Source organism: Mandrillus leucophaeus, unplaced genomic scaffold (genome assembly GCF_000951045.1).
Source record: "Mandrillus leucophaeus isolate KB7577 unplaced genomic scaffold, Mleu.le_1.0 Scaffold186, whole genome shotgun sequence".
Lineage (NCBI taxonomy): Eukaryota > Metazoa > Chordata > Mammalia > Primates > Cercopithecidae > Mandrillus > Mandrillus leucophaeus.
This window is the reverse complement of record NW_012101876.1, coordinates 2025835-2048951: the sequence shown is the minus strand read 5'-3', so window position 1 is coordinate 2048951 and position 23117 is coordinate 2025835. Positions and strand designations below refer to the sequence as shown.

The 23117-nt window shown below is 37.2% G+C and overlaps 1 protein-coding gene across 3 annotated transcripts in view; it reads right to left on the bottom strand.

Moving 5' to 3' along the window:
- TBC1D5 (TBC1 domain family, member 5) overlaps nt 1-23117 on the bottom strand; it is a 500189-nt gene that overhangs the window by 63781 nt on the left and 413291 nt on the right. For 2 of the 3 annotated variants that reach the window (XM_011977919.1, XM_011977920.1), the window contains one exon: nt 19947-20012. The exons of the other annotated variant lie outside the window; for it this stretch is intronic. In XM_011977919.1, coding sequence (XP_011833309.1) covers nt 19947-20012 — 66 coding nt within the window. The remainder of the gene's footprint in view (nt 1-19946; nt 20013-23117) is intronic. 3 annotated transcript variants of the gene reach the window in all.

Below are 23117 nucleotides of genomic sequence, written 5' to 3'. Positions count from 1 at the left end.
CACTTGGACACAGGAAGGGGAACATCACACACCCGGGCCTATTGTGGGGAGTGGGGAGGTGGGAGGGATAGCATTAGGAGACATACCTAATATAAATGATGAGTTAATGGGTGCAGCACACCAACATGGCACATGTATACATATGTAACAAACCTGCACATTGTACACATGTACCCTACAACTTAAAGTATAATAATAATTTTAAAAATCCACTTGTAACTGCTGCTAATCAGAGGGTATATTCAGGGCAACTTGAATCTGTACTCCTGAGTTGCAATCTTCAAGCTTGGCCCAAATAAACTCTCTACTTATATTAAAAAAAAAAAAAAATCAAAGTTTCAGTAAATAATGGTTAAATAACTAGGTTTTTCTTCACTAATGGAATCATCCCTTAATTACAGAAACCAGAATCTATTATACTGCACTTTACACTAGCAAGATTAAAAAAAATCCAAATCTTTGGCCAAAGTTTTTCAAAAAAGCATCTCTCCTCTTCCCTCTGGTAAAGGAAGGTGTCAATGAGAATTCAGGAACATTAACATTTTAGCAAAAACCTGAAGAAGGTGAAGTACCCGCTTTGCAAAAACATGCAAAAACAGCAAGTCCTAAGGCCCTAATGCAGGATCTTTGTGTGTTCAAGGAGATCACAAAGTGACCAGTATGGTTAGAGCTAAGAGCGAGGAGGAGAAGGGTAAGAGATGAGGTTTGAGAGCAAGCAGAGGGATTAGAACAGGTCGGGATTTGTAGATGATTTTGATTACTTTTACTCTGAGAAGGGAAGCTACGGGATGTCACTAGAGGGTTTGAAGAGAGAAGTGACATGATTTGACTTACATTTTAAAAGGATTGCTCTGGCTGTTGTGTTGAGAACAGAATCAGAGACAGGCAAGGGGGGGGTGAGTCGGGGGGAACAAAGGCAAAAGCAGAGGAACCAATTTTTGCTAATGCAAAAATGTAAATACTCAGAATGATCATAGCTTGGTGGTGAGAAGTGGTCATATTTTGGACAAAAGTGACTGGATTTACTGATGAACCCACTAGGAGTATGAGAGAAAGAGAAGAGTCAAGCTTAACTTCCAATTTTTGGCCTAAGCAAGAAGAATGATGGAGTGGCTATTTACTGAGGTGGGGAAGAGTGAAGAGAAGCAGGTTTTAGGAATAAGATCAGCTGTTTAGTTTTAGACCTGCTGAGTCTATGGTGCCGAGTCAGATATCCAAATAGAGATGTCACATAAGCAGTGGGGAATGAGGCTGGATTTCAGGGAAGAGATGTGAGCTAGAGATACAAATTTGGAAGTCAGTACTGTAAAGACTGTATTTAAACCATGAGGTTATCAATGGAGAAGGGACAGACAGAAAAGGGATTTAGGCCCACAGATTGGCCCCTTGGAAATTGTCACAATTTAAAAGTCAGAGATATCATGAGAAAGCAGCAAAGCTGATTGACAAGCAGCAGCCAGAGGTAGGAAGAAAATCAAGTAGATACTAATAGTTACTTTATAGACTAACCTTCTCCAATCTTGGGTCAAAGGTTGTTACAATATAGTTAGAATAGTAATTACCTACTCCCAGTCCCTGAGAGCCCTGATTGTCCCTGATCTCAAGACAATTTTATTACACTGAAGCTTCCTCTGCATTAAACATGAAGTATTCAGATTAAGTTTCTGTCCTCCCAGAGTGCAGAACCTAGGGGCAAGGAGGTAAATGATAAACCAAGAATGCTAACAAGAATGTTGTATTTCTTAGGAGAGAGCTATTACCTCTCCCTTGGATAGAAGGAGAGAGTCAAGCCACATTTCAGAAGGAAATGTGGCAGATTTGGAGGGCTGATGTATCTCTCTTTAAGGAAGTATTTGTGACTTCAAGGAAGATGGTTAGCTGATAGCCTCTAGCTATTAGATTGTTCAGGGTCTGCCTCAGGTTTTAAACTAAGATCATGCTCTTCTCAAGGTGGTTCCCAGCTAGTGACTGGGAATAAAGGGTCTACCCATTTCCAGTCAATACAGGACTCCTCTAATAGGAAATCTTGGCTGCAGAGTTCCCCTTTGAACTGGCAGAGGCTTGTTAGATTTGCATCATGGTCTGCCCCCATCCCTCTGCCCAACTCTGATTCCTCCTCTTTTCCTTTCACATGTGTTATTCCCCCAATAAACTTTCTGTACTTCTAATTCTATCTCAGGGTATGCTTCCTGAAGAATCCAACTTGTAACGCATGATATTGGAGCTGAGTCTTGAAGGACTCCTGAAGTTAGGAAAGAGTAGAGAACAGGCCCCAAGGCCTAGAAGTATCCTATGCTTATAAGGGCCTAGACTATGAAAATTCCAACTAGGCCTTTATCTCTTCCCTTCTCTGCCTCCATGTTCCCCACCCACCACCAGGACTCTAGGCCTTAACTTCCCAGGGATACCTTTTCATAGTAATCAGCTCAATAACACGGGGTCCTAGAATATTAGAACCAAACAAGATCTCAGGAACCACCTATTTTTTTTCTATTTTTAAAATTATCCCACTTATATGCAAATACACTTTCATTATAAATATTGAAAACAACACTTTGAGATATAATTCTTATGCCATAACATTCACCTTTTAAAATAATATCATTCAGTATTTTTTAAAGTACATTTACAGAGATGCATGACCATCAAAACTATCTACTTGAGAACAACTTAATCACTGATAAAAGAAAATTTGTGGCCATTAGCAGTTATTCCCAATATGCCCCCTCTTTTCATAGTCCTTGCAATCACAATCTACTTCTGGCTCTATGAATTTGCCTTTTCTAGACATGTCATGTACATGGAATGATATTATATGTGGTCTTCTGTGACTGGCTTCTTTCTCTTGGGACAGTGCTTAAAAGTCCATCTATTTTATAGCATTTATTAGCACTTCATTCCTTTCATTGCCAAATACTATTCCACTGTATGGGTACCACATTTGGTTTATATACTCATCAGTTGATGAACATTTAGCTTATACCCATTTTTGGCTATTATGAATAATGCTGCTATGAACATTCCTGTTTAAGTTTTTATGTGGACATATTGTTTCCCTTTGTCTCAGGTAGATATCTAGAAGTGGAACTGGTGGGTCAATATGGCAACTCTGCATTTAATATTTTGAGAAACTGCCAGTTTTCAAAAGTGACTACACCATTTTACATTTCCATCAGTATTGTATAAGCGTTCCAATTTCTCCACATGCTTGTCAACACTTACTCTCAGCTATCTTTTTATTTCAGCCAGCCTAGTGGGTGTGAGATGGTATCTCATTGTGATTTTGATTTGCAATTTTCCAATGGCTCATGATGCTTAGCATCCTTTCAGGTACTTATTAGACACTCATCTTCTTCAGAAAAATGTTTATTCAAATCTTTTGCCCATTTAAAAAGTTGGGGTATTTTCCTTTTTATTTTTGAGTTGTAAGTGTTCTTCATATGTTCTGGGTGCAAGTTCCTTATCAAACATATGATTTGCAAAAAATTCTTCTGTTCTGTGTTTGTCTTTTCACTTATTAATGGTGTCCTTGGAAGCCCAAAACTACTTAATTGGATGAAGTCTCATCTACCTATTTTTTCTTTTGTTGCTTGTGCTCATGGTGTCATATCTAAGAAACTACTGCCTAATCTGAGGTCATGAAGATTTACTCAAGTTTTCTTCTAAGGGTGTTATAGTTATAACTCCAGAATTTAATTCTATGACTTCTTTTGAGTTAATTTTTGTATACAGTGTGAAGAAGTAGCTCAAGTTCATTCTTTTGCATGTGGATATCTAGTTTTCCCAGAACTATTTGTAAAAAAGACTGCTCTTTCCACACAAATAATCTTGGCACCCGTGTTGAATATCAACTTACCATACTCTCAACTCTATTCCATTTATATATGATGATCTTTATGTCAGTATCACATTGTTTTGATGAAAATAACTATATAATAAGTTTTGAAATCAAGACATGTGAGTTCTCCAGCTTTGTTCTCTTTCAAGATTGTTTTGGGGGTGCTTTGCATTTCCATATGAATTTTAGAATCAGTTTATCATTTTCTCCAAAAAAGACATCTGGAATTTTGATAGGTATTACAGCGAATATGTACATCAATCTGGTAGTACTGCCATATTAACAATACAAGATTTATGAAAAATAAATTTATATTATCTTTTATATTTACCTACACAGCTACCTTTATCAGAACTCTTTGTCTTTGTGTGGATTTGAACTGATGTCTCGTGTCCTTTCATTTCAGCCTGAAGGACTTTCTTTATCATGTCTTACAGGGAAGGTTTACTAGCATTGAATACTCTCAGTTTCTATTTATCTGTAATTGTCTGAATTTCTCTTTCCTTTTTGAAGAATAGTTTTATTGGATATATAATAGAACTCTAGACTGACCGGCTTTTCATTATTTTGAATATGTCATCCTACTGCCTTCTGGACTCTCTGGTTTTTGATGAGAAGTCAACTTTCAGTCTTACTGAGGAACTCTTATGTATTATGAGCTGTTTTTCTATTGCTGCTTTCAAGACTCTCTTTGTTGTCAGCTTTTGACAGTCTATGATGTGTCTAGGTGTAGATCTCTTTGAGTTTATCCTGCTTGGAGTTAACTGGACTTCTTTGAGGTATGTACTAATGATTTTCATAAAACTTGTGGAATATTTCAGCCAGCATTTCTTCAAATATTCCATCTTCCCCTCTCTTTTTCTTCTCTCCTTCTGAGGCTCTCACTATCTGTACGTTATTATGCTTCATGGTGTTCTGCAGGTCCTTGAGGCTTTGTTTTTCTTTATTCTTTGTCTTCCTGTTCCTCTGACTGGATAATTTCAGTTGACATATATTCCAAGTTCTGATTCTTTGTCAGCTCAAATCTGCTGTTGAGCCCCTGTAATAACTTTTAAAATTTCAGTTGCTGTATTTTTCAACCTCAGAATATCTATTTAATTCTCTTTTTATAAAGTCCCTATCTTTTTACTGATATTCTCTATTTGATGAGACACTCTTCCCATTCATTCCTTTAGTTCTTTAGAAAGGGTTTCTTGCAGTTCTTTGACATATTTACAGTAACTGACTTAAAGTTTTTATCCAGTAAGTCTAATGTCCAGGCTTCCTCTGACAGAGTCTGTATTGCCTGCTTTTTCCCCTTTGTGTGGGCCATACTTTCCTGTGTTTTTTTTTCTTTCTCATGCCTTATAAATTTATTGAAAACTGGACATTTTAATAATATGTGGCAACTCTGGGAATCAGATCCCATTTCACCATCTGAACTTGTTTTTCTTGCCATTTGTTGCTGTTTTAGTAACTTTATTAAATTAATTCTGTGAAGTCTATATTCTTTGTTGTGTGTGGTCATGGAAGTTTCTGCCTGGTTAGCTTAGTGGTCCATAAAGAGACACAGATTTCCTTTCATTAAATGCCTTGAACCAGTGAGTCTGTTAGCCTTTGCAAGGGGCTCTTTGTATGTGTTGTGACAGCAGTCAGTTTACAACTCTTAGCCTTCATTCCTGCGTTTTAGAGCCTTAAGTTCACTAAGAGTTGGGAGATTATGCCCCCCTCAAGTCTTCTGTGGGCATGTGCACAATACTGCACACCCGTGTGGTCTTCTAGAATCCCAGGAATATGTTGGAGCTTTTCAAAGCCCCTTATGGACATCTCGTTCCCCAGATCTTCCTTTTCAGTTTTTGGCTAGCCTCTGATTTTCCTGTTAAATTTTTGGCTAGCATCTTGTTTTCTCCAACTGGTAATGCTGCCTTAGGCAGCTATGATGTTTAATAATTCCTACTGACAATTTAACATACACTTAATGATAGGGTTTGTTAGCATAAGGCCCTATGAGTGAGCTCTGGGGAGCTGCTGAACATGTCAAATGGTGACAATTCACTGGGGATAGAAGTCTTAGGGTACTGCAGACACATTCTGCATCCTCGTGTGGTTTTAAGGTTACTTACTAGTTTTCAAAGCTACTGTAGAGCTGGAAAGAGGGTGATGGGAATAGGGCAAGCTAATACACCATAAAAGTCGCTGTTCGTACTAAGATTCAGCCAGTTTTCCTTGATTGTTGTCATCCTTTGGTTAACTTTCAGAGTTCTGAAAAAGTTGGTTTTGATCATTTTTGTCACTGTTCTTATGATTTTATGGAGGAATAGATTTTCAGGGGTCCCTGCCATGCTACTCCAAAGGTGCTTCTCTCTCCTGACTTGCTTTCTGAACCTACCTTGATCTAGGAAATTTGTCTATGTCATATGTCCTCTTTTTAAGAGCTGTGAAGAAAAAAATTCTGTAGCACTCTTGAGTAGTCATTTAGGTTTCTTCTAATGTTTAGCTATTCCAAACAAAACACCAATTAACATTTTAGAAAGGTACATCTTTAGGCACAAACAGTTGGCTATTTCTACAAGGTAGAATTATGTAAGTGGAACTGCTATGTATAACTATATGCACATTTTAAATTTAGATAAATAATTCCAAATTGCCCTAAGGTTTTAACAATTTATAAGTCTCTTGCAATTTCTGAAGACCTATCACCTTTGTGGAGACTGAATATGATGTGCTATTTTATATATATGTGTGTATATGCACATGTGTTTATATGTAAATATAACATGACATTATATCTTTATCTACTCATCTATTTATGTGGTTAATAAGATAGAGGAGGACTTCACTATGTTAGCTTAAAGTTTCCTGATAACTAGAGAGGCTGAGTATCTTTTAACATATCTACAGCACATTTTAAGGTCCTTTGTGAACTCTCTGCTCATTTTACTTTTCAAAGCTGATTCAGGAAAGTTTTTTCTAAATTCTGGAAATTAATCCTTTCTGTGTATGTCTTTTTCTTTTATGTCTTTTATTTTTAGGGTCCTGCTTAGGAAGCATTTCTTACCCTAAGATAATATAATGGAATATAATTTAGGTATTATGAATCTAGGTTTTTCCTTTGTCCTTTTCATAAATTTATCTTTTCTTTCAGGAATTTTTCCTTTCACAAATTTTCTCCTTGCTCCTTGGAACTCCTTAAGCCAGTGGCTTTTATTGCCTTTGAGGTGGTGGAAAATAACAGCTAAAACAAAAGGATGGCTTAGTTTTGAATTTCAAATTACTTTTAAAAGGCCATAGAACAAAAGACAAATCAAGAAGCCATGGCATTTTTGATTCACAATGCTTTTTGACAAAATGAAAAAAAAAATCCTTCTTTTTATAAGCTTATATAACTGAATTTATTCATCTCTTCAAAGTTTCGATTATTTATTGACTTATAACCCTCTAGGGCTAGTGACTTTTTAAAGGAATTGCTGTAATGACTTTTGGGATTTTTTTTGTTGTTGTTCCCTTATTAAGAATTTCTACTTCTTCTTGGGATAATTCATATCTTCCTTTAAAAAGCCATATGGGAGGTAGAATAATGCCTAAGCCCTTAATTCCCAGAGTCTATGAATTTGTTACCTTACATGGCAGAAGAGACTTTGCAGGTGTGATTAAGGTTAAGGATGTTGAGATGGAGACAGTATCTTGGGTTATCATGGTGGGACAATCTAATCCTGTGAGTTCTTAAAGTAGAAGAGGAAGGCAGAAGAATGAGCTAGAGAGAACAAACTCAAGAAAGAGGAGAGAGTTCAAACATGAGAGGGGCTTGGCCTGGTGTTGCTGGCCTTAAGGATGGAGAAATAGGGCCATAAACTGGGGAATATCTCATCTTCCAGAAGCTGGGAATGGGTCTCAGCTAACAGACAGTACGGGAATGAGGACCTTGGTCCTATAGTTAAAAGGAACTGAATTCTGTCAACATAACAAATCAACAAGGAAACAGATTCTTCCCCAGAGCCTCCCGAAACCTTGATTTTAGCCTAGAGAATCTGTTTCAGACTTCTGACCTAGAGAAATGTTAAATAAATTTGTATTGTTTACATCACAAAGTTTGTGGTAATTTTTACCTCAGCAAGAGAAAACTTTGTCTACATTTTCAACTTACAAAGTTGTATATAGTAGTCTCTTACAACAACTTATCCTTCTTCTGTATCTTCAGTTATTTCACAATTCTTATTTTGAATGTGTTAGTGTTTTTTCTCTCATTTATTCTTGATCGGACTTACTGAATACTGGATTACTTCACTGTTTTTAAAGAACTACCTTTTGGTTCACTCATGTAATCTGTTTTATTATGTGCTGTTCATCTTTTCTTTTATCCTTATTCATACCTTTACTTACTTTAGTTGTATTTTGATGTTCACTTTCTATCTTCCTGAGCTGTATGTTTAGATATTTTACAGTCTTTCTTGTTTTCTAATAACTGCATTTCTTCTGAGTGGCCTTTTATCTCTGTCTTTCAGGGTTTTGGTATTTGGCACTATCATTATCATGAACTTCTACATTTGTACTTTTCAAACATTTCCTTTTTAGTTCAAGAGTTCTTTAAAAGAATTATTTTACCTTTACAAGTGATGGGATATGTGTGTGCACAAAATAAATATTTGGGAGGAGGGGGTAGCAGGTCTGTTGATAGACCTAAATTCTTACATGTCCCCAAATGTCTATTTTTTTCTTCCCATTTGAATGTTAGCTTGGCTGAGAATAAGATTCCAGTTCAAAACAACTTTTCCTCAGAACTTTGAAAACAAACTCAAATGTCTTCCGGCCTTTGGTTTTACCAGTGAGAAATCTGATGTCTATCTGATGATTATCTTATAAACAAACTTTTTGTTTGTTCTCTCTGGAAACTTTTAGAGTTTCCTTGAAGCTTTGTAAATCTTTTATGGGGTTCCTAGGGTGTGGCATTTTTACTTTCATCCTGCTTATGGGATTTTTTTTTTTTCCATCTCTAGGCCAATTTCTTTCTTCAGCTCGGGGAAATTTTCTTTATTACTCCTGTGATATTATACTCTACTTATGATCTCCAGACTCTCAATATTTGACATTACAGTTCAATTTCTGAATTAATCTAAAATTTCAGGTAGAAACATTACATTTTTTTATACTCCTAGAAAAAGTTAGCATTTTGGTGACCACTATAACTTTTTTTCATTTTCTTCCAAAATGAAAAAATCGTTGTAAGCAGTTATATCTATTAAATCTTACAACATTTAGTTGCCTTGAACATTTTCTGAAGGGGGGAAGGCATTATATAACAAATCTAATTATATGAAATTTGCATGTAAAATTCTATCAAAATCTGTTGAAAAGTTTTTCCATTCAAAAGAAATTACAATATAATAAAATAAAAATCTTCAAAAGCTTTCCTGATTTGTATAAATCAATTGTTTTCATGTTGAAATTATATTAAGACCCAAAAACCTTTTCTTTGATTCTAGATTTTATATACATTGTAGCTGGGCACTATTAATTTTTTTCCAACCTTCTCTACATACATATTTCCCTAGTTTGCCTATTCCCCCCCCAAAAAATCAGAAAATTAGAATACACTTCAGCAATGTGAATTTGCAAAATGTTTGTCCATGTGTATATCTGGACCTTTACATATATTATTTCATTTAATCCTAATGGCACTGTGAGATGGTTATGTATGAGAAAATTGAGGCTTGGATGCTTTAATTCACTTGCTCAAGAACACAGTTATGAATACCACTAGAAACATCATAAGTTAAATCCAGATTTGTCCAAACTTAAAAGCCTATGCTGGCTGGGTGTGGTGGTGGCTCACGCCTGTAATCCGAACACTCTGAGAGGCCAAGGTGGGTGGATCACCTGAGGTCAGGAGTTCAAGACCAGCTTGGCTGACCTGGCGAAACCCTGTCTCTACAAAAAATATATAAATTAGCTGGGCATGGTGGTGCGTGCCTGTAGACCCAGCTACTGAGCAGAATCAGGAGAATCGCTTGAACCCTGCAGTCCCAGCTACTTGGGAAGAAACAGGAAAACCCTGGAGGCAGAGGTTGCAGTGAGCTGAGATCGCACCACTGCATTCCAGCCTGGGTAACAACAGAGCAAGACTCTGTCTCAAAAAAAAAAAAAAAACAAAAAAAAAAAACAAAAACAAAAAGCAAAAGAAAGACTATGCCAATATATATAATTAAATTTAAATTTCTGAATCCTGAAGAATGACTCCAATGAATTATTATTTCAAAATGACAAACAATTTTGGAAATAAGCCTTTCTACCCAATTTCTAGGATACATATATTTTATGAATGGCTTTTCCTAGGAACAGAAAATATCTGATGGTCAAGCTTCTTGTATTCAATCACTAGCATTCCTGCTTATATTATAATGGACAAATTTCACTACGGGCACGAAGTGTGGTCATTATCAGTTTCACCTGCTGGGAAAAAAGCTAGCACAGTACCTGCACATTGTGGGGCTACAATAAATGTTTGCTGATGTCCAATCTGGAATATCTGAAAATAATTATATACACCAGTGCTGCTCAACAGAAATATAATGTGAGCCACACACGTAATTTTTATGTTAGTATTCACACTTAAAAAGATAAAATTAATTTTAATAATCTATTATCAGCCTGACATGAAGACAAAATAAAAAATTATTGACAAATTTTACATTTATTTTTTCATACTAAGTCTTGAAAATGCAGTGCATATTTTATACTCACAGCATACATTTCAAGAGCTCAGTGGCTACATGTGGCTAGGGGATACCATATTAGACAGCAAGGGTATAAACTAATGAACAGTCATGTTTTTTGTGACATGAAGGTTATTACATTTTGTGACTATTGTAACAAAATAAGGCAATGATGTGTCTGGGAGAAATCTTTAGAATACCTGCTTTAATAAGTTAGCTTATCAATTCTTAACGGTATGAGAATAATTAAACATCCGGAAAGAATTTGAAAGCACTTGTTCCCTTGAGGGGCAACAACACCCAGAGGTTTCTTTTGCAGCTATTATCCTGCTTAGTAAACTTCCTTTACAGTGGTAATAATAAGATCAGCTCTTATCAAAACTTGTCTGCGAACTATAAAATTTCAAATTGGTGCTAGTATTAATAAGGAACCTGGTCTACATCTCACATTAAAAACATATGTTTCTCCTCAATTATAAAAATTAGCTTACTAACATATTTTTGTGCCCTCTGGGAACATAAGCATCAGACCCTTAAGAAAATGGAGTCACCAGAAAATGTTCCCAAAGGGATGATGGAGAGCACAGTCTACTGTCCATGCCTGCAGGTTCTACACCTGGAGATTTAACCAACGGATCAAAAATATCAAAAAATAAAATAAAACATAAAAAATAACAGGCCAGATGTGGTGGCTCACACCTGTAATCCCAGCACTTTGGGAGGCCGAGGCAGGCAGATCATTTGAGGTCAGGAGTTAGAGACCAGCCTGGCCAACATGGTGAAACCCAATCTCTATTAAAAATACAGGTTGGTTGCAGTGGCTCACACCTGTAATCCCAGCAGTTTGGGAGGCCGAGGCGGGTGGATCACAAGGATAGGAGATTGAGACCATCCTGGCTAACATGGTGAAACCCCACATCTACCAAAAATACAAAAAATTAGCCGGGCGTGGTGACGGGCGCCTGTAGTCCTAGCTTCTCGGGAGGCTGAGGAAGGAGAATGGCGTGAACCCGGGAGGAGGAGCTTGCAGTCAGCCAAGATCGCATCACTGCACTCCAGCCTGAGCAACAGAGTGAAACTCCACCTCAAAAAAAAAAAAAATTAGCAGGCTGAGGCACGAGAATCACTTGAATCTGGGAGGTGGAGGTTGCAGTGAGCCAGGAGGGCAACACTGCACTCCAGTCTGGGTGACAGAGCGAGACTCAGTCTCAAAACAAAAACAAAAACAAAAAACCAACCAACCAAATCACAGAACACAAATAGTACAAATAAAAATACAGTATAACAGGCTGGGTGAAGTGCCTCCCATCTGTAATTCCAGCACTCTGGGAGGCCAAGGCAGGAGGAATGCCTGAGCCCAGGAGTTTGAGACCAACCTGGGCAACATAGTGAGAACCAAACTGTGAGACAGAGTGGTGGTGTATGCCTGTAGTCCATTCATTTCTACAATAAAAATGAAAAATCAGCCAGGTGTGATGGCACACACCTGTGGTCCCACCTACTCAGGAAGCTGAAGAGGGACAATCACTTGAGCCCAGGAGGTAGAGGCTGCAGTGAGCCATGACTGCACCACTGCACTCCAGTCTGGGCAACAGAGTGGGACCCTGTCTCAACAACAGCAGCAGCAAACTCAGTATAACATAGCATTTACACTGTATTCGCTATTATAAGTAATCTAGAGATGAAGGATAGAAGAAAATGTGCATAGGTTATATGAAAACACTATACCATTTTATAAAAGAGACTTGAGTATATGTGGATTTTGGTATCCACAGGGGTCCTGGAACCAATCCCCCACAGATACTGAGGGACAACTGTATTTCCTCTGGAGATACATACGAAAAGCCCAGGTACCTGGAGTAGTCTTGCCTCAAGATAAAAGGATGCACTATCAGACTTCTCTGCCTTTTTCATATCTAGTATGCGCAGAATCTGATCACATTTGTATGGCACACTGGGGTAGATGGATGAGGGCTCATCCAGGCTTCCCCTGGACAGCTCCTGAGCTGAGGGGTCAGTATTCTCAGCAAGCTTGTAACCCGTAAGCTACACAGCGGTTCCAAAGCTCTCTACATACTTTTTTTTGTTTGTTTTTGACAAAGAGAGGCACAGCACTTAACATTTTTGTTGCACTAAAATTTAAAGCCTATTCTTAGAGGCACATTCTATAATACGCTGCTGTGGGGCCCTGCCCAATTCCCTCTTCAGGTCCAAGGCACTTATGTCCCCCAGCTGCTGGAAATGCTGGCTGTTGATGGCTCTCCTGAGTTCTTCGCTGGAAACTGCCCGCAGCTGAACAGAGTTTCCTTGCCCAAGATCATGCCCCTTCCCTGGGAATTAACTCCAATCCAGTGACTGGTTTGGTTGACAAATAAAAGCCGGCCCCCTTGCCTCAAGGTGGACAACTCTAGAGGACTACCCCAGCCCCAGAGGGTTCCAGCAGCAACTGCAAAGCAGTTTAGCTCTCCCCCTGCCAATGTTGCTTCTTTCACTCCCCAAGTACTGATCTCGAGGATGCTGCCCAATAAATGTCTTAACTATGAATCTGTCTTACAGTTTGGTTCTCAGGATTTCTGATCTATGACATTTATTTAACATTATTTTACATTGTAAGATGTTCTTAAATACATTAAATATAGGCTCATTCTTAAGCCACCTAGGGTGTGCATGTATTAATGCATGTATGTAGTCCTTCACTCATGATCAAACATCAGGGAACAAGCCCTATGCAGAGGGATCTCATGAAATGCCTAAAGAAAGCTCTGTCTAGCCCTGGGGAGGGAAGGATGAATGTAACAGAAGCTCTTAAGAAACTCCCAAATAGCCATACAAGGAATACAGACTTGTATACACACTAACCTACAACCCTAGGCAGCAAAAGCGAACACGGAAGTACAAACAACAGCACTGTGTGTGCACAAAAGGGGGAGTGTCCAATCTTGTCTCAGACAATTAAGAGTGTGAACTAGATCTTAAAACTCAAAGAGGAAATGGTAGTGGTGGCTCAGGGAGGGTCCTTTCTAGTGGAGACCACAGTGTTTTCAAAGGAATTGTACTAGGAACATCTAGCTTAATCACGGCCTGATTAAAACCTTTGGTGCTCCCTGCCATCAATATGTAACTGAAAATGCTATCAATAGCAAAGTAAAAAGAACAGAGTGTTTTCTAAAAAATGTGATGATTATTTCAAGGTTTTCTGGGGGAGGATCAAATATCAATTTTTTTCTAAAGTTGAAGGTACCCCATTATACACCATGGAATTCTATACAACCATAAAAAACATCATCACGTTCTTTGTAGGAACATAGATGGAGCTGGAGGCCATTATCTTTAGCAAGCTAACACAGGAACAGAAAGCCAAATACCACATGTTCTCACTTATAAGTGGGAGCTAATCATGAGAACACGTGGACACAAAGAGGAGAACAACAGGCACTGGGGCTTACTTGAATGTGGAGGGTGGGAGGAGGGAGAAGATTAAAAAAAATAACTATAGGGTACTAGGCGTAGTACCTGGGTGATGAAATAATCTGTATAGCAAACCCCCGTGTCACATGTTTACCTGTGTAACAAGCCTGCGCATGTACCACTGACCCTAAAATTACAGTTGTTGTTGTTTTGTTTGTTTTTTAAGAAAAAACCAAGTTGCTGGTACACTAAACATGAGCTTAGTTTCCCTCTTGGTCATCCAGTCCTGGGGAGTGGAGGATAGAGGGAAGATAAGGCCAGATCAAGGGTCTGACAGATCAAGAGCTCCTAATTCTCATGTTAAGGGGTCTGGCCTTTATTTCATTGGTGGTTGATGGCAGTTACTACAGATTTTAGGCCAGAAAATTGAGTGAGGATTATAAGGGCTTGGTTGAGTGAACCATCTGTTGCATTGGTTCAGGCAAGAGATTATGGGCTTAAACTGAGGCTGTGGTGGTAGATTTGAGAGATGTTTACAGGGTAGAATTCCCCAAGCCAATATCTGGTGGGTCAACACAGCTAGGATTGAGTCTGAACTCGGTTGCTATCTAGTTGTACGGCCTTGAACAAGTCACTGACCCTCCACTGGCCACAGTTCTCATCTACCAGTGGCTGTGTGTCCTAAATGATAATGTAAAGGGTTTAGTGTGGTCTCTAGCATATGCTCTCCGTAGACATAAACCATGTCTAGCGGAAGGCATAGAGATGGTTTCCAAATCTAGAGCATATAGATTAATATGCAATACTCTGGATTGTGGAGTCACAGGTTCTCTCTTGATAGGATTATTCTCCTGTTGAAACCTCTCCTGGTAGGACACTGGCTGCACTTCTCAATGATTTCCCACAGATTTCAACTAACTGGCACTAGGTACAGAGCCATCATATATGTGTCACATAAGACTGCCTGGCAGAGCAACTGAAATCCAGGCCACAGTCTGCTTATTAAGTCATGTGCCCTGGTGTGAGCTACATCTATATGCACAGAAGAAGTTATCTTTTTTTTGTTAGTTGCACAAAGTTATGGATGAGACATAGCTGTGTATAGCTATCTTATTTCCTCCATTCATTCTCTTTCTCTCTCTGAAACACTCAATAAAAGTAGTGTGCCCTGTGTGCTCTATGTCAATGGAGGTAACTTGTCGAGAGCCTAAAATGACTGAATGAGCTTCATAGGCATCAGTGGAGATTCCTGACTGCAAAATGGCTGGGAGAGAAGGAAAGAGGAACGAAAAATAATGCTTATTGAGCTCTTACTATGTCCCATGAATAATATTTTCATGGATTTTCTCTTACTAAATTTGATGCAAAATAAGAAAAGGGGGTGGGTATGTTACTAAACAGACAGGTAGAACCCCAGTACACCTGAGGTCAGCTGAGGAAGGTGGACACTGGACATCCAAAGGCAAAATGTTCAGGAGGCTAGGTCGTCTATGGGGGGCCTTGCTGGGAAGGTATAGCCTAGATGAGCAGAAAGGGAAAAGCCTGAAAACCCCTGTTCTGTGGCCACAGAAAGGGGATAACCTTGACTTTATATAGTGACCAAGACAATGAGGCATCTGGTCCCTATATAGTAACAGTTTGTTTCCTTGCAGACCTGAGTGATAGACAGCAAAAAGGCTAATGTCTACTAATTAAAGACATGCATCTTGCTGTCACAAGAGTGAACAGACACAGGTTGTACTTGAAGCCCCTGGAATAGACATTCTCTAGCCTGACCACAAAACTCAAACACTGTTGGATTGGGTACCTGCATGCAAACATGTGTCTTTAGAATATCAGAAATAATAATTAAGAAAAGATAGATGTGTGGAATGAGCTCCTTAATTATTTGATTCTGAGAGTCAAAGAGGTATTTGAGGAAAGCACATAATGGTGCTATCATTACCACTACCTGAGCAGGTAGCACCCTAGAGCCCTCACTATGCAACAGGTGCTGTGATGATGTCCAGCAACAAACCTTGAAGCAGCTGCTCTTATTCTCTCTTTACAAGTAAGAGGTTAAGTAACTTCCCCAGGTCATCCAGCAAGGCAGCGATGGAGCCTGAATTCAAACTCGGGCTTGACTCCAGAGCCCATGCTAGACAAAACTGTACCACCCTCCCCCTCTCATAAGGGTTGTGCCATGTGGGATGATGTAAATGTGACCTAAAATTAGATTAAAGCAAAATGGAATGAGGCCTTTTGAAAGTAAAGGGCAAATTCTGATCTTGTTTTCAGTCCAAAAACAACTCATTTATTCAATGTCTTCTGGAATAGATGTTCCACAAAAATGCATTTTCTAGCTAACCGACACTTCCCAAAATTCATTTTACATCTATTTCTCTGCCTTAAAGTGATTATACTGAACATAATGGAAATACTTGTTATGCTTCAGGTCTATCACGTCTCAACAATAACCAGAGCAGCCAATCAATATAGTGCCATCTATAAGGACCATTTTTTGGTTTTTTGGTCTCTTCCCTCACTCTTGTGAGTGGAAGCTGTCTCTTTTTCTTGTCATTACTCTGTTCTACCCTGGTTGACTTGATACCCCTCCCTCTCCTTGTTCTACCAACTTGCTGCTTTTCATTTACACTGGGACATTTTTGTCAGTGCTTTCTTCTTGATGGGCCAGAGAGGAAGTCACCTCCAAACAAGTGAGCTCTTACCACATTAATGTGACTCCCACATTATGCCTCAATTTAATATGTATTTTTTTCTCCTGGTAGAAATCATAAGAAACTTAACAATGGTTACCCTTGGGGAAATGGGCTGGCAGAAAGGTGGGAGGAGAAAATGGAGATTCCCCCCACCCCATTTTTCATGTGGTACCTTTAATTAATTGAAATCATCTAATATCATATATTTTAGTTTTACCTTAAGAATATCAACAGTGGTTACCTGGACAGGAACTTTCTTTTTTAACCTTTTTATATTTAAGACAATTTGATGTTATAGATATCTGTGTGTATGTATGTGCATATTTACATCCATAACACAAATGTATACATACAAATATATTTTTAAAGATGCCTATGGAAATTATTTTAAAAATCTGTATTTCTTTCCTAAAGGTACATTACATGTTAATACCTAAATCTAGTCATCCCTCAGTATCCATGGGAGATTGGTTTCAGGACTGCTGTGGATACCAAAATCCAAGGATGCCATAGTCTCTTATATAAAATGGCAGTACTATTTTCATATAATGTACGCATATCCTCCCTTATACTTTAAGTCATCTCTGAATTATTTATAATACCTAATACAATGTAAATGCTATGTAAATGGTGGTTATACCATATTGTCTAGGGAATTATAAGAAAAATGTCTGGACATGTTCAGTGGAGACTCATTTTTTTTCTGAATATTTTTGACCTGTAGTTGGCTGAATCCAGATATGTGAAACCCATGGATACAGAGGGCTGACTGTACTTCTGTTGTTACAAATTCGAGATTCTCTTTAAAAATAACATGTGTCGTGTATGTGTGTGTATAAATTTGTAAATATCTCTTGACAAAGGTTTCTGGGGTAAGTATGCAATTTCTAAAACTAATTTTGAAGAACCTCACTGAGTTAAGTCTTTGATAAACAAAGTTTGCTGTGACTTTTTTTTGGGTGTGTGATTGCAACCTACACTGCAAGATATAAAATGAAATTTTTGAATAATTCTTTAAAAATTACTTATTGATCTAAATTATAGAATCTCATTTTATATTCAGGCTTTTTCTTAAAAATAAAAAGCCCATGTAACTGCTGTGTTAAAAGTCAAAGATACAAACATAAAATTTCATTAAAAAGACTACCTATAATCAAGGAATCATCAAAAGTATTGATATTTACTTTATTTCTTGAAATTTACTTCACTGCTTTGAAAAAAGACACTTGGGAAAGTCTAACTAGTTTAATTCCTTGACACTGATTATATTAAGCATAGATAGAATATTTTTTTGCTGCTACTACTATTTTGGTTTACCTCTACTTCCCTTTGCTTCTTGGTGCTTTTCAGGGAATACATCGAGGAAGACGAAAAGTGACTTCCCCAAATTAGGTAGGTGTACTCTCATTGTCTATCATTGTCAAAATCATTACCACAGACTAAAAACTATTTATTTGTGATTCACATCTACTAAAGTTGCTGGAACTTTCCTTATCAGACTGATACAATCTCTGCTATGGTATGGGAGGCAGAGGCGATTCTGAATAGGGTATCTAGTAAAAGAGCTGGTTCCCAACTATGTAGTCTTAACTGGGTCATCTAAAGCAAAGGTAATGCCCAAATGACCAGGTAAAGCTGTAGGGAAAGCCAAGGGACCAATGAAAACAGAGTTTGACACAGCAGCAGGCACTCCATAAATACTTGTTGAATAAATGAATGAGATAATTCTACTTATATAACACAAGGTATATGAACAAAACAATATAACCTCCCTCTTTGAAGTTCTAGTTAAACAGTTACATTAGTGCTGTGGCTCTGGTTTGTAGGAAAAAAACTGGATTTATCAATAGCATAGAAGCAGAAGTCAAAATAAGTAAGCCAACCCTCAGCTTTTCTTCCCACAGGTATAAGTTGGGCTTCATATCCCATGTCTTGCAGAGAAGCCAAAGATCTACTCTGTAGCAATTAACATTGGGACAACAAAACACATGTTAAAAAGTTGCCTGTGGGGCTCAGAATTTAATTTTAGAAAGTAAATTTAAGTCTTGTAAATTCTCTCCATATCAGACGATCACATTTATATTCATCTAAGTGCAAAGCTAAAAAGAAATCATGTAGACATTATCTGCCTTTCCTCTTGTCCATGCTATCATACTCCTTTATTATGTAGATCATTCAACAGACAGCAAGAATGAACAGCTCTTCATGGAATCCCTGAGTTAGAAAAGCCCTTGAAGTTCATCTGGTTCAATTACCAGAATACCTCCAGAAACTACGCCTGTGAGACACAGAATTATATATAGAAGTGAAAGCTTACTTCTCTATTGCCACAACATGGTGGGTTTTTGTTTTTTAAGTTAACCCCATACATCAATCTCTTAATCACAACCCATTCTTTTCTGTTCTCCCCTCCAAAAATGGATAATATGAGGACATATCATTATTAAAACAGTATTTTAATACTACTAGCATGACTATATGGATATTTTAAATTAAGAAAAACATGATACGGATTTTAATTAATACTGCTATCATTTTAGTCTGAATTTGAATAGAAGATTCTTAAAGTTACTCCAGGCTTCCATTTAACACGGAAATCCTCTCTACGGCATATTTCATCTAAAAGACTGCATAATAAAAGATTAATGCAGCCACTTTAAATATTTATATGCTTTAAAATTGCATAGGAGGTAGATGATTACTTTTTATATTTAAAAACTACATTTTTTTCTATATTTTGAACAAATGGATATGATATTTAAACATTCTTTTTTAAAAACCATTGCCAGTTACCATATATGAAGATTTGCTAAACTGTACTTTGTGTTAATAGAATTCATAATTCAAAGGCAATACTTAAAAGCATTTCAAAATCAAGTTGTAATTATTTCAGGTAAAATATAAGTATTTCTGGCTAATTATAGCACATAAGGTGTTCTAATTTCAGAAGTAATTGGTCAAATATTGTCACAGATCACCAGTATAACAAAAAGAACACCTCAGTGTGAGCTGGCACACAAAGTATAGTATGTTATAATAACCACAAAATATAGGATGAATCTTATTTTGCAAAGAGGCTTGTGCACACCTAATAGAAAACCCACATCACAGCCATATTCGGCATCACCAAGGTATGACATGAGAGGGAACTTTTGTTCTAAACAATAGTGCCACTCAGTGGCTGAACAATGGTAGTGAATTAAAAACAGTATGAATGGAGGGTAGGCAAAAAGAAAAATGGAGTTTTGGAGTAGGCAATGATAATACTGTAGGCAAAGAAAAAGAAACACTATGTTGTTATGGTAACTGTACCTTGGAGGTCAGTTAGAGTCTGGACAGGAACAGAAACCTGAGCATCGCTTCCTGTAACTACATCGCCTGGATTTCATAAGAAAAAATAATTAGATTTCATAAAAAGGAAATAATCAACTTCACTTTTCTACTGAATGTTCTAATACTTTAATCAAATTACTAAAAATATAGTACAAACCAAAATAATGCACAAGCTTAGAAAAATTAATATAAAGTATTTTTAAAGAAAATAATTTTTGAAAGCATGTTTCCTAGGAATGTTTTGTGTTTGTTTTTCTTAAAAAAAAAACACAAACAAGTTTCAACTAGAGTATAGGAAACTTCAGCAGTCAAAAGATTTTGCTGAGCATATTTCATGATGCTACAAATATTAGTGTGATTTTATATTTTCTCTTTCATCCAAAATTGTTATATGTCATTTGTTTAAAAATAGGCATTCTTTTGAAATTGATTTCCTCCTATATCAGACAAAATTTATTTTTAACTAAACTTGAAACCAACTTCTTCAGTGATAAGATAAAGACCTAAATAAGTTCTAATTTCATATTAAGTAATGAAAAGATTTCTTAAGTTACCACATGTACTTATAAATGTCAACATGTAAAAATAAATCTGTGAACTGCATACCCTTAACTTGATATACTTATTATAGGCAAGATTTCATTTACAAATTGGACTTATAGTAAGTGCTTAAAATAATGACATGTTCAAATTCAAAAAGCAATTTAAAATATAGACAAAGGAAACAGGAAAAAAAAAAAAAAAACAAGTGCATTTTAAGAACATAAGAAAGGAAAAGGAGCATAACAGGAAATCTCATGAAGAACCTGAGGTGCACTAACATTTGGAAGGAAGACTTTTTGGTTCTTTGATTTCCTTCCTGGATGACAAAGTTCAACACTAAGCATAGTCACTTAACAGAATCATTCTCTGGATATATCACCATCTGAAGGCCTATGCTATTTTCAGACAAGCTAAAGAAAAAAGCATTTTAAAAAAGCATCATATTTTCTATGTATGATCATTTATGATTAATGGACTTGTTTCCCCTTGAGCTTTTATATAATATATACAGTAGTAAAAAAAAATCAACTTTTGAGTTAAATGACATATCCTCAGTGTTCTGACCACTATGACTTACAGTATGGCCAGCTAATCTGGAAACTGCTAAGTTGTAATTATACCATTATCATCAATTAACAGTACACACATTTAGTCTCCTATAATTGAAATAAAATCTATAAATAGGAACATACCACAAACAAGCGATAAATAGCTTTTAGTGGAAATGGGCCCCAGATTTTCATAGTATGTGAACTCTAAATTCACTGATAAATGGTGTGCCTACTTTCTGTATATTTGAAGGAGATTTTCAATTCTGTGCCTGCTACCTGTTTTACTCTGCTGCTTCTAGATCACTTATTAATGTATATTTAGAGACTGACCACTCATTTTAACATTAAATATCACCAAAAAAATTATAGGGAACATCTGGGCTGCTCCTTCACTAACCTACCCCAACACATAGACAAACTACACAACGTACTTCAAGCAACACATGTGAGTTTGGATTACAAACACAACTGTCCCCCTATATAAGCATATAAGCACAAGTAATTGAAAGTTAACTGATTATGAAAACCATAAAGTTTCATCTTTATAAACAACCATTTTTCAACATAACTTTCAAATTTTCCAGCAGAGTACACTAAAAAGACTATTACATTATCTTTCCTCAAAGGCATTAAGTAGATGACTCTGTTCTGAGATAGAAATCACTTCGCAACACAAGCCTCCTGAGAGGCTAAATATTGTGTTCACTGATCTATGGGACCAGGTGATATGCTTGCAGCTTTGTCAGTGTGACAGCACAGCAGGATACATGTGGGAAATACCAGCATAAAGAACCAATGTTGGAGAAGTATTCTTCATTGTAGAGTTAATCAATACATGCTCTACCAAAACAACCATAGATTTTTAGAGGTGGGAGGCTCTCCAGGGATTAGCCCAGATCTCTTATTTCAGGGTGAGGAAACAACAGGGTCAGGGAGCTTCAGGGTGTTGCTTAGGGCTCATCAATGGATGAATAGAGAAGAGCAGCAAACTACACTATCTTCTACTTCCATAAACTGTTCTCTTTGCCTTTTGTTTTATCCAAACCTTTGTGCAGGAAGAGGCATTAGCAGGAACATTTGTAGTTAATCTGAAGGTAAACAAGTTTTTGTTTTTGGTAGACTGACATGAGAAGAACAAACCACAAGTACAAATATAGAAGGGCTGCCAAACAAGGCTACTTCCTTTCAGCACAGGGATCAGTTAAAATGCCCTAGTGATAATCATGTTCCAAATACTTTGCTTAAGTGCTCTGTTGTCTCCTTATAACTGGGGACTGGTTTTCATCAATTGTTCCATCTCCATGCACTTCCTTTCTCACTTACTGTGATATTAATACTTGACATTTCCTTGGAGACACAACTTTATATTTCTAGTCATTTGGCTTAGTTCCTTAGAAAATTTAAGCTACAACATTAAGAGATTCTCTGACTCATTTGCCTGCCATCAGTTAGAATTACAACTGACTATGGCTTGTTATCAAAGCAATATTGAAATCGTATTTGTTTAGAACAATAAAACAGTACAATTAAGAAATATGTAAAATAACATTCATTTCCATTCTGGAAATGGGCATATCTCCTGGCATTAAAATACATTTACAACATGCTAATGATTTGGTGTCTTTTTTAAAAAAAATCATGTGTGACAGCTCTACGTTAAAAAGAAAAGAATGTAATTTTCAATGAGATATTCGTTTTTTTTGAGACGCAGTCTGGCTCTGTTGCCAGGCTGGAGTGCAGCAGTGCGATCTCAGCTCACTGCAACCTCCGCCTCTCAGGTTCAAACGATTCTCCTGCCTCAGCCTCCTGAGTAGCTGGGACTACAGGTGTGCGCCACCATGCCCAGCTAATTTTTGTATTTTTAGTAGACATGGAGTTTCACCATGTTGGGCAGGATGGTTTCTATCTCTTGACCTTGTGATCTACTTCGGCCTCCCAAAGTGCTGGGATTACTTGCGTGAACCACCACGCCCGAGATATTCTTATGCATCGTAAATTGAAAATTCTCATAAAAATTTAAATACTAATTATACAAAATCTAGTATTTTACACAGGC